At 54.0% G+C, this 12,745-nt stretch overlaps 1 protein-coding gene and 1 long non-coding RNA gene across 2 annotated transcripts in view; one reads left to right on the top strand and one right to left on the bottom strand.

Moving 5' to 3' along the window:
- The window catches only part of LOC145534148 (uncharacterized), a 770,273-nt gene that overhangs the window by 650,019 nt on the left and 107,509 nt on the right, over positions 1 to 12,745 (top strand). The window contains exons 85-86 of the long non-coding RNA XR_014074274.1: positions 3,422 to 3,533; positions 11,062 to 11,173. This is a non-coding gene — a long non-coding RNA (uncharacterized LOC145534148). The remainder of the gene's footprint in view (positions 1 to 3,421; positions 3,534 to 11,061; positions 11,174 to 12,745) is intronic.
- LOC145534100 (uncharacterized) lies at positions 5,570 to 7,382 on the bottom strand. The gene is made up of 3 exons (XM_081561470.1): positions 7,183 to 7,382; positions 6,471 to 6,783; positions 5,570 to 6,218 (listed from the first exon to the last, which is right to left on the bottom strand). The coding sequence occupies exons 1-3, from the start codon at positions 7,315 to 7,317 to the stop codon at positions 5,590 to 5,592; spliced, it is 1,077 nt and encodes a 358-aa protein (XP_081417596.1). The 5' UTR covers positions 7,318 to 7,382; the 3' UTR covers positions 5,570 to 5,589.

Here is a 12,745-nt window from a genome sequence, read left to right on the forward strand (position 1 = left end):
CAAGCATATGCCCCTCAGGGTTGCCCCAGTCTCTCCATCTGCAGAGCGGTGGTCATTCTCCCATCTGCTTCCTAGGTCTGTCGGCCTACGAGCAGCTCCATGCCTTTCCACCTGGGGCCGATATCACGTGGAGCTTGTGCGCTGAGACTTCAGAAAGAAAGATTCCATCCAGGGCTGACACAGCACAGAATGGGGCAGAACGAGGCCTGGATGCGCCGTGGTACCCAGGAAAAGGCACTCCCCCTCCTGACTGTTTTGAGACCCCGCATCCAAGTTGGAGGACCGAAAGGAAGACTCGAAGGTCTCCCTCTCTTACAGAAAAGAGTAGCCAACTTTCTGCTCCTCTGTTTCCATTGAGATTCTGTTCAAGTGTCCCAGCTCGGCTTCTGCGGGTGGCTGAGCTTCTAATGGCTCCCTGCGTTCTTGTCTTTTCCTCTCCAAACCTTCCGTCCTTTTCCCCCTTCTGGGGTGGAAGGGCGCTGTCATTGCTTCTACCTTCGAGGCAGATTGAGGAAAAGTCTGGACCGTCGACTCCTTTCCTCTCTTTGGTTCCGTGTCTCTCTCTGGCTGTGTCCCTCTCTTTTCCTTTCTCAGTTCCGTCTGTGTCTTCCTCTTTCTCTCTCGTGTGTGGATGGATGGATGCTAGGGATGCACATGTATATGATTAGATGAGGGTTATGTTTTAGGGATAGGTTAGAGGGAGAGAAAGGCTTTAGGTCGGAGTTGGTCATGGGGGAAGGGTCAAGGGTGGTGGTGGTGTTGTTTCTTGGAATCTGAGTGCTGTGCATTCTTCGTCTCTTTCCATATGAACCCCTTCTCAGATACACCACTTGCAAGGAGTCTCTCATGTTCTGTTTCCTATCTTTTGCATTTGTGAATGCTTAGCTTCTCTGTTGTGAAGAGGTTCCATTGGATGGAAACCCATGGGTGTACTTCGTGTACCTCTTTGCCTTACTTGAAGAGACCCATTTCGACCTCCGCCCAGCAAATGGCAAGGAGACTCTGATGTTAAGGAGCCTTTGACCTACGCTTCTTTCTAGCTATCTCATGACATCAGTCTTTAGGGTGAGGTTTTCCCCCTATATTGAGGTGGTATGAGATCAAAACCAATAGCGTTCTTCAGATGTAGCTGTCTGGTTTTCCCATGGACATTGATTGAACAGGCTTTCTTGTTCCCATTTGGATATTCTCCCCTTCTGTGTCAGAGATGAGTTGACCATGGATGCTGGGGTTTGTTTCTGGACCCTCCACTTTATTCCATCGATCTGGATCTGTGTGTGTTGTTGTATTCCCAATAGCATACTGTCCTGCTGCTGCTGCTGCGGCTAAGTCACTTCAGTCGTGTCTGACTCTGCGTGACCCCATGGCCTGCAGCCTACCAGGCTCCTCCGTCCAGGACATTTTCCAGGCAAGAGTACTGGAGTGGGTCGCCATTGCCTTCTCCGATACTCTCCTGAGGATCCTAGTTTGGTCGTCTAATTTCCTTTCACACAACCTTGGATGTCCGTATCGGGGCTTTTTCGTCGGATTGTATTGACAGTTTAGGCTCTTTTCTGTCTCCGTACCCCTTTTGCAATTCTTTGTTCGGTGCGAAAATGCATTGGCATGTTGGGAGGAATAGCATCGAAGCTGTGGATTGCCTTGTGGGGCTGTGACATCATTTTCCCAATAGGAATTCTTTCAAGCCCTGAGCACAGCTTCTCTTTCCAGTGATTGGTGTGGGCTTGATCTTCCTTCTTCCATCTCTCGCCGTTTTGTGAGAACAGGTCCATCCTTCCCTTCTGGGTTAGATGGACTGGTGGGTATCACTTCAGTGAATGGCATTGTCAGTGGGGGTGATAATTCCCTTCTCGTTGGAAGACTTTGCTGTGAGTATTAGAAATGCAAGTGACTTCTCTTCCCCTTCCTCCCTGTCCATCTCTCAGAGCCACCGGGAAACAGAGGCCTCATCCACGGTCACACAGGCCTGAGGGGGTGCAACTAGACTGTTGTTTCTTCAGGCCCTCAGTGCTGGACATCATCCGGGATCCTCTGTGTGTGTCTTCCTCAGTCTGCTGTCCCTTCAGACCTTTCCCTAGTTTTCACAGGCTTGTTGTGTTGGTGTTCTTTGTCTGTTTGGAGACACATCCTTGATAAGCTTTGTGTTTCCACTCATTCGTCTCGCGATGTATGACCTGTCTTTTGCTTTTGTCATGAGGTCTTTCCCACAGTAGATATCTTTGATTTTGCAAAGTCCACTGTATTCTCTGGGTTGTTTTTTTTTGTGGACTGGCTTTTAGTTTTGTGTGTGAAGACTCAAAGCACGTGTCCGGTTTCTGCTCATTGTTCTTCGAGATTTGTGACAAGTTTTCATGGAAAGTTTGTCTAGGGATAACTGGAAGTGAACTCGGTGTAAGGTGTCAAGTCTCCATCTCCATTCTTGTCATCCCCTGCAGTTTCCAATTCCCTGTTCCTGAGTGGTTTTAGAGACCTTGTGGGGAGTTTGGTTGCATTGGAGTTTGCATTTCCACCTTGATTCGATTCACACTGTTCTGCCCTCAGGGACACTGTCAAGGGGGAGTGAGGAGCAGCCTGCACTTCCAGCAGTGACCACACGGTGGGGCGAGTGCTGCTCTCCCCTCAGGGAGCCCCAGGCCACAGGCATCCCAGTGAGGAGCCAGCTCTGTGCTCAGCTGAAAGGAGTTAGTCTCTCAGGAGCCTCTGAGCCCTTGCCTTTGGATCACCCAGGGTGGGCATTTACTGGGACAGAAAAAATTGCCCTGAATTCCATGGACGGAAGAGCCTGGCTGTGTAGAGTTCGTGAGTTGCCGCGAATCAGACACAACTGAGGACACAAAAATTCTATAGATTAAAACACTTTTTGGGGGTGGGGGGAGTGAAAGGGGGGGATGTGGGTTTTTTTGTCTTATATAATAGCCAAGGGAAATCTAGTTTAAACCTAAATTCACATAGACGGGAAAGGTATAGCTCTCCGTCACCCTATTAAAAAAAAAAAAAAACTACTAAACTTTTCTGAAAGTTTATTTAGTAGCTTCCTTGAGCAGTTCATTGTGAAGCATTTTTTTTTTTTTTTCTGTGACATTGGCCTCATTAAAAAGCACGGTTTGCCTTTACTGGATAATTCTGTTCATTGGTTTCTTAGGGAACCTTGGTAATATTTGAGTTTCCTGGGGAGTATGGTCACATGACCTGGCCCTGGCCAATCGGTGCGTTCCACCTCCCTGGCCACTGTGATTGGCTCCGGGCTGGGGCAGTGCCCAATCGGGGCCCAGGGCCGGGCCTCCCGTTGGAAGCCAGGGGAAGACGAGCTGTCATCCTGCTGGGGTAGGGGAAGGGGTGGGGCCGGGGGAGGTCAGGCTCCAGCAGTGGGAGGGGCGTGAGGCCCGCCTGCGGCAGTTGGTGACCTTCCTGCTCCCCTCAGGGCAGAGCCGCCGGCCTGAGAATGAGGGCGCTGCTGAGCCCAGGGCCTGGGATGGCCCGTTGCTGCTGTGGTCCCAGAGCTCCACCCGAGACCTGAGGGAAGCCGTCTGCCCGTGAGTCCTCTCCCGCTTGTCTGTCAGCTTGTTTGAACCATGCTGGGTTTTCTGCCCAGCTGGCTAAGGGGAGTCCCTGGAAATGCAAGGGTGTGGGTTTTGGCAGACTTCAGGGAAGACATGCCAGATGAGCCTGGGAGACTCCAGCTTAATCTGGATTCAGGAGATATCTCTTCGGGCCAGCTAGTAATTGTAGGATAAGCCTAATGAGTCTTCACAGGATGAAGAGAGTAACGTGCCAAGGTAGCAATCGATGTCCTCATTCGAGAGGATGAAGCTGGTGCTCAGAGAAGGGGGGAACTTGGCCACAGCAAGGAGGTGTGCACCCAGACAGAACCCCCAGATCCGGCCATTGGAGCTCAGGGAGGCCACTGGTGTGGCTTGTCCCTGTGGCAGGGGCCGAGGCACGCAGCCCACCCTGATTCCTGCGGGGGCCTGACTTGGGAAGTGCCATCTGGTAGCTTTGAGACTCACCAAACCAAATTGCACTGGAGAGAGGAGGGACACCTTCCTTCATCCACCCCCCACCCCCGCCGGATTCCCACATACCCTGACCCCTTTCTCCCGATTTCGGAGCCATTTCCAGAGTCCCGCTCATATGACCTCATTCGAAGTGCACTGTGGACGAGCTGCCATCTGCAGCTACTACCACAGCGGCCAAGGGCTTTAGCTCCCGACTACCTCCCTTCCTTTGGAACTTGGGGGCCCTCTACTCCCCACTTGCACACCACAGACCTTTGCTGAGGATTGTGGGGACCCTCACTCAGTTTGCAGTACGTTGTAGCCATCCCTGTCCTCTCTATACCTCCCTTGAAACTCAGCTTGTGAGCTCCTTTGGAGCAGCGTGGCCCACCTGGCTGCAACGGAAGAGACACAGCTGACAGTGAAACAACAGCTTAGATCTGAGACCCGGAAAGCTCTGTCAGAAGGGACCTCCCTCTTCACACCGTAGAGGCTGTAGGAGGCGCCAGGCTTTCGAACCAGTGCTGGGGCCAAAATGACTCCACAGCTGTTTTCCTTCCTGGGGAGGGTTCTGGCTCGAGTGGGAATGGCTCAAGTCTCCTAAGGTTCTGCAAGCCCACTGTGTGCAGATTCACGGTACACAGAGAGGAGAAGGTGGAGTCCTGCCCTGTAGGTGGTCACAGCTCACGGATGAGCCAGGCAGGCAGGCAGGCAGGGCATGAGAACACCTGAGCTGCCTTCATGAGTGAATGGTGTGGGGGCAGAGGAAGAGAAGCCGGTCTGCTCCCTCGTGTGGTGCCCCGGGCAGGTTGTCCCCAGAGGAAACCCTTACGACGGTGAGGACTATCACTGCTGTTTCCCAAGGGGTTCCGTCGGTGCGTGTCTTCCCCGGAGCGGTCAGGCCGTCTCTCAAGTACACGGGCCATGGGCATTGCCTCTCCTTGGAACTTCCCATGTGTTTCTCTTTTTTATGGAACAGTGATTTTCTAGAGGGGTTCTGGGCCACAAGGATGTTGGGTCATTTTCTAGCCTTCTGTCATGAAGAACGCTTTCCTGGGTGTTGGGGTGGTTTGTTGTTCCAGCTCCCGTTCTTGGCTTCTTTTGGGAGCTGGTGCAACAAGACGAGCTCAGCCTCTGCCTTCTGGCTGAGATGTCACCCTTGACACAGCAATGCCTGCCTGGAGATAATGATGGCAGTTGCCAAAAGGGCTTCGTTTGGCACATGGTATCTTGAAAGGACGTACACCGTCCTTTCAGATATCAAAGGCTAGTTCAAATGACATACAAATGAGAACTCTCCAATGGAGTCTTACAGTAGTTGGAGAGTCCAAAAAACACTCCTTCAGTCATTTCACTGAGAGTCATTGATTGGGGACACCAAGAATATAGGAAGGAATGCACAAAGAAAGGATGAAATTGTGTTCAGGATCGGGGGAAGGGATGAACAGGGCGTGCTTGCCTTGAATCCAGGCTTTGTTGGGGGGTGGGGCATAAAGATCAAACGGGTCTGAAACTACAAAGTGGTGATGGTAACACAGTATCACCAGAGTTACACAACAGTGTTCCCAAATTGCAACAATGATGAAAAAGTTTACTAATCCCAACTTAACCAACAAAAGTACAGGAAACCATACAAAAAATAAAACATCACCAGAAAGGTGGAAACAAACCAAATGCAAAGCAGTTCAGGGGAAAGGAACTCCATGTCCCCTGGGGGCAGACCGAGTTGCCAGCGTCCACGGTGAGCAGACGGGGATGGAGGCTGCAGAGCCGACCGCTCCCCTGGACGTGGTGTTTCCGGCAAGGACTCTGGGTGTCTGTCCAGAGCGGGGGCTCGTTCTCCCTGCAGGGGTGGGTGAGTCATCGTGGGCGTCTGGGTGTTGCGCGGGAGCCAGGGCAGGCTCTCCCTGCCGAGGCGGTGACTCCTCCTCTGCCTCGGGTTCTCCTGCCAGAGCCCGAGCAGGTAGAGGTGCACGTGGAGGTGGAGGTTCTGGCTGAGGGGGTGGGACATCAGTGCCTGGGGCTGGGGGTCCTGCAGGCATGGAGATCCGATCTGCCCGGTGTGCTGGCCAGAACCCAGCTGGCCTGGTGTCTCTGCGAGGGCAAGTCTCGGTTCTCCATCTGCCCTCGGTGGATCCCTGGGTCCTGCACCTGGAGCCAGCACCTCTGTAGGGACAGGTCTGGGAAGCGGAGCCTGGTTCCAGTTGGAGGCCAGTGCTAGAGCTGGGGGAGAAGCAAAGTTTGCCCACAGGCCAGCCTTGGCATGTGCGTCTCCCGGGACAGAAAGCTTCCAAGAGATTCCCAAAGAATACCCAGCGTCGGATGTCTTTTGGGACTGAAGTGTGCAAGATGGGGGGCGGGGGGTGTGAGGCCAGCGCTTGCTGCAGGCCCAGCAGCAGCTTTCGGGGACTCGTCCCTGTGTAGCTCAGCACCCCCTCCCCACACACTCCCGTGCACCAGCCCCAGCGTCCTCACCTCTGTGCTCTGGCGTGCTGGGCTCCAGGTCCTCCTGCTGCCTCAGAGGCCGGGGTTCTCGGGACTCTGGGTCGGAGCCGGGTGTGCTGAGCTCCGTGGCAGCCTCAGACTGGGCCGCCGGGTGTATCCTGGGCGGTGTCTCGGCAGCAGGCCTTCCCCGCCTCCGCTTCTCCCCCGGTGGGGCTGATGCCTCCGTGGGCACGCTCACCTGGAGCCTGCACTGGGCCTCACGGGCGGGGGGGTGGTGCTCCGACCCCTCCCTCCGGGAGGTGGATGGGGTGTCCCCGTCCTCGGCCTCATCACGTGGGAAGCTCTGCAACGACAGTGACCGTCAGCCAGCCATGCTAGGAGTTTTCCGAGCTGGGCCTGGGCAGTGGAGCCGCTGCTTCTGCCTGCTCGAACTTCTCTTCCCAGAAGGGTCAGAGACGTGTGTCTGCTCAGATCCCCACCCGGGAGGAAAGAGACCCACCTGAGGGTGTGAGGTCCGCCTGGGCGGCCGCCGCTGCCCGCACTCTCCCCATCCCGCCCAGCCTGCTCTCCCCTGGGGTGTGGACACAACTTGTCCGCAGGCTTCTGACCCCACATCCGCCTGGGCTTCCTTGAGGGAGACACACCCCAAGAAACCCGCATCCACACACACAGGCAAAGGACCCGCTGTTTCCGGGTGGCATGGGAGAGGCGGCCTGGTCCGTCCTGGGGCTCCCCGTGTTACCTTTCTGTTTCTCCGGGCAAAGGGCCAGAGGCCTCTCGGGGGTGTCCTGAGCCAACGTCGACAGGGTGCCCGCGCACACTGCCTGTGAGCACTCCTGAGGCCCCGGCCTCTGGGCAGGGGCAAACAGCCGAACATCCTGGCAGCCAGTGAACTGGCTGGGGGCTCCTCTCCGCTCTGGAGGCCTGGATACCCGGGCTGCGGGTTCTGTTGGGTTCTGTTGCCGGCAGGTGACATCATCTCCTGGGGTTCGTGCTGAGGTCCCTTCCCCAAAACTTCCCAAGGGAATCTCTGGGTTTCTGACTGCTCGACCACCCCCCTTAGGCCATGTGCAGGCACAGTGACACCCACACAGCCCAGCCCACAGCCCTGGGGAGGCCTGGGTTCAACCAGGGCCTGAGCTCCGAGGACCCCACTGCTCTCAGACCAGGCTCCTTCTTCTCATAAGTGGTGTGGCCCTGGACAAGCATATGCCCCTCAGGGTTGCCCCAGTCTCTCCATCTGCAGAGCGGTGGTCATTCTCCCATCTGCTTCCTAGGTCTGTCGGCCTACGAGCAGCTCCATGCCTTTCCACCTGGGGCCGATATCACGTGGAGCTTGTGCGCTGAGACTTCAGAAAGAAAGATTCCATCCAGGGCTGACACAGCACAGAATGGGGCAGAACGAGGCCTGGATGCGCCGTGGTACCCAGGAAAAGGCACTCCCCCTCCTGACTGTTTTGAGACCCCGCATCCAAGTTGGAGGACCGAAAGGAAGACTCGAAGGTCTCCCTCTCTTACAGAAAAGAGTAGCCAACTTTCTGCTCCTCTGTTTCCATTGAGATTCTGTTCAAGTGTCCCAGCTCGGCTTCTGCGGGTGGCTGAGCTTCTAATGGCTCCCTGCGTTCTTGTCTTTTCCTCTCCAAACCTTCCGTCCTTTTCCCCCTTCTGGGGTGGAAGGGCGCTGTCATTGCTTCTACCTTCGAGGCAGATTGAGGAAAAGTCTGGACCGTCGACTCCTTTCCTCTCTTTGGTTCCGTGTCTCTCTCTGGCTGTGTCCCTCTCTTTTCCTTTCTCAGTTCCGTCTGTGTCTTCCTCTTTCTCTCTCGTGTGTGGATGGATGGATGCTAGGGATGCACATGTATATGATTAGATGAGGGTTATGTTTTAGGGATAGGTTAGAGGGAGAGAAAGGCTTTAGGTCGGAGTTGGTCATGGGGGAAGGGTCAAGGGTGGTGGTGGTGTTGTTTCTTGGAATCTGAGTGCTGTGCATTCTTCGTCTCTTTCCATATGAACCCCTTCTCAGATACACCACTTGCAAGGAGTCTCTCATGTTCTGTTTCCTATCTTTTGCATTTGTGAATGCTTAGCTTCTCTGTTGTGAAGAGGTTCCATTGGATGGAAACCCATGGGTGTACTTCGTGTACCTCTTTGCCTTACTTGAAGAGACCCATTTCGACCTCCGCCCAGCAAATGGCAAGGAGACTCTGATGTTAAGGAGCCTTTGACCTACGCTTCTTTCTAGCTATCTCATGACATCAGTCTTTAGGGTGAGGTTTTCCCCCTATATTGAGGTGGTATGAGATCAAAACCAATAGCGTTCTTCAGATGTAGCTGTCTGGTTTTCCCATGGACATTGATTGAAGAGGCTTTCTTGTTCCCATTTGGATATTCTCCCCTTCTGTGTCAGAGATGAGTTGACCATGGATGCTGGCGTTTGTTTCTGGACCCTCCACTTTATTCCATCGATCTGGATCTGTGTGTGTTGTTGTATTCCCAATAGCATACTGTCCTGCTGCTGCTGCTGCGGCTAAGTCACTTCAGTCGTGTCTGACTCTGCGTGACCCCATGGCCTGCAGCCTACCAGGCTCCTCCGTCCAGGACATTTTCCAGGCAAGAGTACTGGAGTGGGTCGCCATTGCCTTCTCCGATACTCTCCTGAGGATCCTAGTTTGGTCGTCTAATTTCCTTTCACACAACCTTGGATGTCCGTATCGGGGCTTTTTCGTCGGATTGTATTGACAGTTTAGGCTCTTTTCTGTCTCCGTACCCCTTTTGCAATTCTTTGTTCGGTGCGAAAATGCATTGGCATTTTGGGAGGAATAGCATCGAAGCTGTGGATTGCCTTGTGGGGCTGTGACATCATTTTCCCAATAGGAATTCTTTCAAGCCCTGAGCACAGCTTCTCTTTCCAGTGATTGGTGTGGGCTTGATCTTCCTTCTTCCATCTCTCGCCGTTTTGTGAGAACAGGTCCATCCTTCCCTTCTGGGTTAGATGGACTGGTGGGTATCACTTCAGTGAATGGCATTGTCAGTGGGGGTGATAATTCCCTTCTCGTTGGAAGACTTTGCTGTGAGTATTAGAAATGCAAGTGACTTCTCTTCCCCTTCCTCCCTGTCCATCTCTCAGAGCCACCGGGAAACAGAGGCCTCATCCACGGTCACACAGGCCTGAGGGGGTGCAACTAGACTGTTGTTTCTTCAGGCCCTCAGTGCTGGACATCATCCGGGATCCTCTGTGTGTGTCTTCCTCAGTCTGGTGTCCCTTCAGACCTTTCCCTAGTTTTCACAGGCTTGTTGTGTTGGTGTTCTTTGTCTGTTTGGAGACACATCCTTGATAAGCTTTGTGTTTCCACTCATTCGTCTCGCGATGTATGACCTGTCTTTTGCTTTTGTCATGAGGTCTTTCCCACAGTAGATATCTTTGATTTTGCAAAGTCCACTGTATTCTCTGGGTTGTTTTTTTTTGTGGACTGGCTTTTAGTTTTGTGTGTGAAGACTCAAAGCACGTGTCCGGTTTCTGCTCATTGTTCTTCGAGATTTGTGACAAGTTTTCATGGAAAGTTTGTCTAGGGATAACTGGAAGTGAACTCGGTGTAAGGTGTCAAGTCTCCATCTCCATTCTTGTCATCCCCTGCAGTTTCCAATTCCCTGTTCCTGAGTGGTTTTAGAGACCTTGTGGGGAGTTTGGTTGCATTGGAGTTTGCATTTCCACCTTGATTCGATTCACACTGTTCTGCCCTCAGGGACACTGTCAAGGGGGAGTGAGGAGCAGCCTGCACTTCCAGCAGTGACCACACGGTGGGGCGAGTGCTGCTCTCCCCTCAGGGAGCCCCAGGCCACAGGCATCCCAGTGAGGAGCCAGCTCTGTGCTCAGCTGAAAGGAGTTAGTCTCTCAGGAGCCTCTGAGCCCTTGCCTTTGGATCACCCAGGGTGGGCATTTACTGGGACAGAAAAAATTGCCCTGAATTCCATGGACGGAAGAGCCTGGCTGTGTAGAGTTCGTGAGTTGCCGCGAATCAGACACAACTGAGGACACAAAAATTCTATAGATTAAAACACTTTTTGGGGGTGCGGGGAGTGAAAGGGGGGGATGTGGGTTTTTTTGTCTTATATAATAGCCAAGAGAAATCTAGTTTAAACCTAAATTCACATAGACGGGAAAGGTATAGCTCTCCGTCACCCTATTAAAAAAAAAAAAAACTACTAAACTTTTCTGAAAGTTTATTTAGTAGCTTCCTTGAGCAGTTCATTGTGAAGCATTTTTTTTTTTTTTCTGTGACATTGGCCTCATTAAAAAGCACGGTTTGCCTTTACTGGATAATTCTGTTCATTGGTTTCTTAGGGAACCTTGGTAATATTTGAGTTTCCTGGGGAGTATGGTCACATGACCTGGCCCTGGCCAATCGGTGCGTTCCACCTCCCTGGCCACTGTGATTGGCTCCGGGCTGGGGCAGTGCCCAATCGGGGCCCAGGGCCGGGCCTCCCGTTGGAAGCCAGGGGAAGACGAGCTGTCGTCCTGCTGGGGTAGGGGAAGGGGTGGGGCCGGGGGAGGTCAGGCTCCAGCAGTGGGAGGGGCGTGAGGCCCGCCTGCGGCAGTTGGTGACCTTCCTGCTCCCCTCAGGGCAGAGCCGCCGGCCTGAGAATGAGGGCGCTGCTGAGCCCAGGGCCTGGGATGGCCCGTTGCTGCTGTGGTCCCAGAGCTCCACCCGAGACCTGAGGGAAGCCGTCTGCCCGTGAGTCCTCTCCCGCTTGTCTGTCAGCTTGTTTGAAGCATGCTGGGTTTTCTGCCCAGCTGGCTAAGGGGAGTCCCTGGAAATGCAAGGGTGTGGGTTTTGGCAGACTTCAGGGAAGACATGCCAGATGAGCCTGGGAGACTCCAGCTTAATCTGGATTCAGGAGATATCTCTTCGGGCCAGCTAGTAATTGTAGGATAAGCCTAATGAGTCTTCACAGGATGAAGAGAGTAACGTGCCAAGGTAGCAATCGATGTCCTCATTCGAGAGGATGAAGCTGGTGCTCAGAGAAGGGGGGAACTTGGCCACAGCAAGGAGGTGTGCACCCAGACAGAACCCCCAGATCCGGCCATTGGAGCTCAGGGAGGCCACTGGTGTGGCTTGTCCCTGTGGCAGGGGCCGAGGCACGCAGCCCACCCTGATTCCTGCGGGGGCCTGACTTGGGAAGTGCCATCTGGTAGCTTTGAGACTCACCAAACCAAATTGCACTGGAGAGAGGAGGGACACCTTCCTTCATCCACCCCCCACCCCCGCCGGATTCCCACATACCCTGACCCCTTTCTCCCGATTTCGGAGCCATTTCCAGAGTCCCGCTCATATGACCTCATTCGAAGTGCACTGTGGACGAGCTGCCATCTGCAGCTACTACCACAGCGGCCAAGGGCTTTAGCTCCCGACTACCTCCCTTCCTTTGGAACTTGGGGGCCCTCTACTCCCCACTTGCACACCACAGACCTTTGCTGAGGATTGTGGGGACCCTCACTCAGTTTGCAGTACGTTGTAGCCATCCCTGTCCTCTCTATACCTCCCTTGAAACTCAGCTTGTGAGCTCCTTTGGAGCAGCGTGGCCCACCTGGCTGCAACGGAAGAGACACAGCTGACAGTGAAACAACAGCTTAGATCTGAGACCCGGAAAGCTCTGTCAGAAGGGACCTCCCTCTTCACACCGTAGAGGCTGTAGGAGGCGCCAGGCTTTCGAACCAGTGCTGGGGCCAAAGTGACTCCACAGCTGTTTTCCTTCCTGGGGAGGGTTCTGGCTCGAGTGGGAATGGCTCAAGTCTCCTAAGGTTCTGCAAGCCCACTGTGTGCAGATTCACGGTACACAGAGAGGAGAAGGTGGAGTCCTGCCCTGTAGGTGGTCACAGCTCACGGATGAGCCAGGCAGGCAGGCAGGCAGGGCATGAGAACACCTGAGCTGCCTTCATGAGTGAATGGTGTGGGGGCAGAGGAAGAGAAGCCGGTCTGCTCCCTCGTGTGGTGCCCCGGGCAGGTTGTCCCCAGAGGAAACCCTTACGACGGTGAGGACTATCACTGCTGTTTCCCAAGGGGTTCCGTCGGTGCGTGTCTTCCCCGGAGCGGTCAGGCTGTCTCTCAAGTACACGGGCCATGGGCATTGCCTCTCCTTGGAACTTCCCATGTGTTTCTCTTTTTTATGGAACAGTGATTTTCTAGAGGGGTTCTGGGCCACAAGGATGTTGGGTCATTTTCTAGCCTTCTGTCATGAAGAACGCTTTCCTGGGTGTTGGGGTGGTTTGTTGTTCCAGCTCCCTTTCTTGGCTTCTTTTGGGAGCT

Source organism: Giraffa tippelskirchi, chromosome 14, assembly GCF_054371585.1.
Source record: "Giraffa tippelskirchi isolate mGirTip1 chromosome 14, T2T-mGirTip1v1.2.pri, whole genome shotgun sequence".
In the NCBI taxonomy this organism is placed as follows: Eukaryota; Metazoa; Chordata; class Mammalia; order Artiodactyla; family Giraffidae; genus Giraffa; species Giraffa tippelskirchi.

What these genes read in the sequence shown, in the direction of transcription:
- LOC145534100 (XM_081561470.1), bottom strand. Translation starts at nt 7,317, where the DNA reads ATGTTCGGCTGTTTGCCCCTGCCCAGAGGCCGGGGCCTCAGGAGTGCT. An exon ending in TTGCCCGGAGAAACAGAAAG is followed by an intron (nt 6,784 to 7,182) that starts GTAACACGGGGA and finishes CTGTCGTTGCAG; the next exon opens with AGCTTCCCACGTGATGAGGC. An exon ending in CAGCACGCCAGAGCACAGAG is followed by an intron (nt 6,219 to 6,470) that starts GTGAGGACGCTG and finishes CTTCTCCCCCAG; the next exon opens with CTCTAGCACTGGCCTCCAAC.